At 39.3% G+C, this 5,355-nt stretch overlaps 1 protein-coding gene across 5 annotated transcripts in view; it reads right to left on the bottom strand.

Annotated features, from left to right (window-relative positions):
• Positions 1 to 3,024: 3,024 nt before the first annotated feature.
• MSANTD4 (Myb/SANT DNA binding domain containing 4 with coiled-coils) overlaps positions 3,025 to 5,355 on the bottom strand; it is a 15,613-nt gene continuing 13,282 nt past the window's right edge. For all 5 annotated transcript variants that reach the window (XM_019668486.1, XM_019668488.1, XM_019668484.1 and 2 more), the window contains one exon: positions 3,025 to 5,288. In XM_019668486.1, the coding sequence (XP_019524031.1) occupies positions 4,713 to 5,288 (576 nt within the window). In that variant the 3' untranslated portion in view covers positions 3,025 to 4,712. The remainder of the gene's footprint in view (positions 5,289 to 5,355) is intronic.

The raw sequence follows: 5,355 nt of genomic DNA, 5'->3' as shown, positions 1-5,355 counted from the left end.
AGCAGGGGCTGCAGCCTACGCCGTTGCCGGTGACTCATGGCAGCCCAGCTCCAGGTTGAGCTGTTGTTCAGCATCTTAACTGTAGAGGGCAGTGTCACTGTCCCTCATATGTGGGATCTGAACTGGGGCCCTCTGGCATCCCAAGCCAGCTCTTAACCACTGCACCACTCGGCCGTCCCCAGATCATCTTTAATGGGAAAGAGAATCCTCCAAATGGTAGTTGCCTCAGGGAATGCAAGGCCATGCCAAGCCCACTTCTGGTGCAAGTGCAAACAATACAGCCAAAGGAAGTCACAGAACACACACGTGGCTGTCAGGGCCCACCGCTATGGTTTGGGAGCACTACTCAGACAACTGGGGAATGAGTCATAAGATGGGCAGGCTGGTGCTGACTTTAACATTTAAAAAAATTTTTTTTAATTTTTATTTTGTTTTAGCTGAGCCATCCTGCCACCTGTTGGCAGCTCAGCAGCAGCTCAACTCAGGCAGGGCATCAAACTGCTGTTGCTCAGAGCTCGCGCTCTTGAGCGAGCTCCTAACCAACTGAGCCACTCAGTCGGCCCTTGACCTTAACATTATTATTCAAAAGTTCCCCAGACACTTTGGAAGAAATAATACCAATTTTATATGATCAAACATTCCAATTTTATTCAGCAAAATTCATTTTAATATTTTTAAGTTATGGTAGAGAGTAATAGAAATGATAAAGTCTCTAGATCTGAAAAAGCTTTGCTCTGTTGATTGTCACTCTAGAATAGAACATGGAAAGGTCAAGGGTAAAAGCAACATGATCAAAGAAAAAGGAAAGAAAAATCCGTGGAGTATTTGGAGAGCAGCTTAACAAACATTTAATTATGCTGGTATGAGAAAATTCTTAAACGGAGTAGGCAAAGAACAGTTGAGGACTTCATCCTTGATCCAGAAGGAAATGGGAAACTCGTTTCAGGTAGGACACATTTATAATACCTTTAAGCTGCTTTCTAGTTTTAAACTGCATTTTCATGTTAATTTTATTATGTCACACATGATGAGAGCCAAACAGGGCATATATATTCGATGTAATAGAGACAACAACAAGGCTCAGAGACACCTACTGCCCCACTGGTGAAGTGGAGCTGGGACCGGACCTATGGTCTTTCCAGAGCTCTGCTCATCTTCCACTTCGCTATGCCTGTGTATTCTCAGGACATAATGAAAACAGTATTTTGGGGAAATCTATTCTGGAAGTGGCATACAAGGAAGATTCGAAAGGAAGGAACTGAAACAGGAGGCTGCTAAAATACAGGTTGCAAATGTCACCATACTAAGAACTGCATGTGAGGTTGGAGGACGTTGATCTAACACAGCAAAAGACAAGACAGGAATTGATCACAATTAGGGTAGAATGAAGAAGGCAAACCATTAGAGCACAACTAAAAGCCCAACTAATCAACTTGATATGAATGGTGGCACTGCAGAGGAATGATATACAGATAAGAGAGAAGGGAGCTAATAAATTTGGTTCCGGCATTCCTCAGGTATTTGAAAAAAACAGCAAAATACACAGGAGTAAGATACCTTGTAACAATTGGAAATATTTTAAATTTCATTTCAAATGTTGGGACTGGAAATTTAGACTTCAAAAAATTGACTTTAAAATAGATGGATTTTATATTAAAAATATAATGTTTTTAAAAGATAATGGGTCACAGCAGGGAAAAAAAGGTAAATAATAAAAGGCATTCCCTGATAAAATTCATTGACAAAGTTCTTAAGTTCCTGGAAGTATGAGACTTAAAAAAAAATATATTAGTTATCTTTTATGATTTTGGTTGTAAATCTTTGGATTTCTTAACCCTGCCCCAGGTGCAGATGAATTGGGTTAGTTCACTCGAGTAGAAAACGGAATTGCTGCATTTCTGAAGTAACAGGCACACTTGCAGCGAGTCATATTGGTTAGCTATTGCTGTGTAAAAACTGACTCAAAACTTGGTGGCTCGTGTTGCTCATGCTTTTGGAGAAAATTAGGCTAAGTCAGTTTGGTGGTACTGATCCTGGCTGGGCTCTCATGGTCAGCTGCAGGTTGGTTAGGTGGTTCTGCTTCTGCGGGGCTTAACTGGATATTGGCTAGGGATGGGGGGCCTCAACTCTCCTTGTGTTTGATCCTCTAACAGGCTAGGTTGGACTTGTTTTAATAAGAATGGCAGGAGTTCAAGAGAGAAAGTAGAGATGCTCAAGGTGTCTTGAGGTCAAGGCTCAGAACTCGGCACTTCATTTCTGCTGCACCATATTTGCTAAAACAAATCACAGGGCCAGACCAGAGTCAAGAGGTGGGGAACGGAGTTCACCTCTTGATAGGAAGAGTTGTGAAGCTGTTCTACAAAAGACGGGGATACAGGGAGGAATGAGGAATAATGGACAGTTTTGCAGTCAATCCTACCACATGCCCATTCTGGTGATAATTCTGATTATACCAACTTGGTAGCCTACCTGGTTTAGCATCTGTCCTAGACAAAAATAATTGGGGCTATCTTCATGCTTACTTCTAGGAAACGGAAATCTACCAATATTAAATCCGATACATTTAAGTAGCATTTTACAATTTACATACCACCTTATTAAAAAAAAATGATGAAGCGTAGGCAGAGCAGGTATTATTAAGCCCATTTTATGAATGAGGAAATCAAATCACAGGGCCAGTTAAATGACTTTCATCAGTAGTAAGTGGCAAAGCTACAATATTTAGAACGACATCTACAAACTTTCACTACTTCTGTTCCTTAGAGCTCTTATACCAAAACCTTGGGTTAGGATTAGTATGTCATTTTTCAGGTTCTTAATTAAATTAACGAGGCATTGTTTCCTTTCTTATAAAAGTAGGCATAACATGACTTACCTCAAGGGTTGTTCTGAGGAGCAAATAAAATGTATAAAAAGCACATAGTACAATGCCTACCCCATTCACCATCATAAGGCTCTCTTCCAGGCTTGATAATTTCAACCCTCAGAGTCAGAGCATCACTTGCAATGATAAACTTTCAGATAGTTAGTATAGGCAAATTTTATTTCTAGGGTAGAAGCATTTATTTCAGTTATAGAAAAATAACACTATTTTAAAATCAAGGTAACTAAGCAGAAGTATATTTTTTCCTTGTATATCTATACTCAAATATCACACATGGTTTCAAGACATTCTTAAATTAATAAGGAACACACACAGAATCAAGGTAGTATCTGTCAACAGAAGAGATGTATTAAAGCTACATATTAGCCCTGGAAAACAGAAAATACAAAGTGATCCCGTGCACCGATTTTCAACTTTAGTGTGCATTAGAATTACCTGGATTGTGGAAAAAGCACCTTCAGGGGAACTGAAGGCAAATCACCAGGTTAAGCAAGTCCTTGGTCTCAGAATAAAGGCCGAAGGGACTGAAGGTACAAGCTTTGTTCCTCATGTAGGGGCAAAGACAAAATATACCACCATATATAAGATCAGCCATTTATTCACTATGTGGCTTCTCTGAGCCTTAGATTCAGGCATATTAGATACTACTCTCAAGAATTGTTCTACAGATTAGACCAGATTGTGTGTGATAAGAGCCTCCCTAATTCATAATACACAGCTACTATCATTATTTCTTCTTCTTCATCATCATCACCATCATCATCATCTGATTCAGAGGACATTCTTCTCCCCCCCGCCTCCACCCTCACTCCCAAATAGCTGCTATTATTTATTTTAAACATTTATTTTAAAAATCAAATAACACTCACTAGGTTCAAGCTCATGGACTACTGGTACCCTTTTTATACTGGTATCATTTTTACTAGCTTCATCCATTCACTTACATTAAGATTTCGGTACATGGCTGACATGACAATTTTTGTACCTAAACTAAGAAAACGGATTCAAAGAAGAAAGGGACCTAAAGCTTAAAAATAGCTAGATGGATGAACTGCGTGTCAAAGTGACCTATTTGAGACAATCTCTGATCTTCCCTGTATTGTTTATTTACTCAGTTCTAAATCTCCGTTTATAGATGGAAACATGGGAATACCTATAATCTTCATCATTTCCTAATATTCTATATGCTATACAGTAACGTTTCAGTTGGCCATTTAAGTAAACTACCCACATAAACATCTGAGGTTTTACTATTCTGAAAGTATAAAACAAAGCTATAGAGGTGCAGTCAGGCTAGGATAGGGTTTCTCACCCTCAACAATATTGACATACTGGGTTGGCTAATTCTTTTTTGCTGGGGAGGGGGGTATCACTTGCATTGCAGGATGTAGGCATCCCTGGCTTTTACCCCCTATATGCCAGTAGCAACCTGCTTCACTTCCTAGTTTTGACAACCAAAAATATCTCCAAACATTGCCAAATGTCTTCTGGAGGCAAAAATCACCCAGTTGAGAACTACTGAGCTAGAATTTTATATAGACATAGCTGTAAACTGAGTGCACAGATTACACAAGCTCTAGGTAATTTTACAAATTTAAGGAGTAGAGCACAATAGTTTCTGCTATACTGTTTATGCTAGGGCACATAGTATTTATGTAACATACTACTTAAGCATACAGTTAACCCCGTATAACTACTTTTTCCTATTGAAAACACTGACATTAAACAGGGGGGAAAAAACATAGCTAATCCTGCAACCATTTTTATATTACCTGATAGAGAAAAACCTAGGGTTTACAAACATTTGCTAAATGCAGACCTAGATAAATCACTGCAAATGTCCTTCCTTCTGAATTCGAAGTCTCTCTTTCTCTACTTGTAAGCGTTCCTTTTCAATCTGCAGCTTCTCCGATTCAAATTTCAAAAACTGCAGCCTATCTTTTTCCAGTTGCAAGCGTTCTCTCTCAAGTTTTAACTTCTCTGCTTCTATGTCCTGTGGTTGAAGCATGGACTTTTCTCCTTGACCGAGTTCATTTTCCAAAGACGGTTTCTCCGAGTTGACTAGCTGCAACCTCAACTTCTCTCTCTCAATCTGCAGCCGCTCCTTTTCCAGCTGAAGCCGCTCATGTTCCATGTCTAAATGCCGCAGCCTCTCTTTCTCAATCTGCAGGCGTTCCTTTTCTACCTGTAGTCTTTCAGCCTCGATGTCCAGACGTCGTTTTTCCAACTCTAGTTTCTGTTTCTCTATGTTTACAAGCAAATGGGGTTCATCGTATGCAGACTTAGAAGGTGTTGAGTTTAGAGTAAAAAACTCATCAATGTGGGGGAAATCAGGAAGTTCATTTTCCCTCCGGGAATCTGGTATGACTGATGAGAGTATTTCTTCTTCCTCCTCAATCTCAAACTCAAAAAAAAGAGAGAAGCAATTTTCAGTATTATTTCTATTTCATGGTTAATTTTTTTTTTTTTTT

The sequence above is a fragment of the Hipposideros armiger genome, unplaced genomic scaffold (genome assembly GCF_001890085.2).
Source record: "Hipposideros armiger isolate ML-2016 unplaced genomic scaffold, ASM189008v1 scaffold_527, whole genome shotgun sequence".
Lineage (NCBI taxonomy): Eukaryota > Metazoa > Chordata > Mammalia > Chiroptera > Hipposideridae > Hipposideros > Hipposideros armiger.
This window is presented reverse-complemented; position numbering and strand designations above follow the sequence as displayed.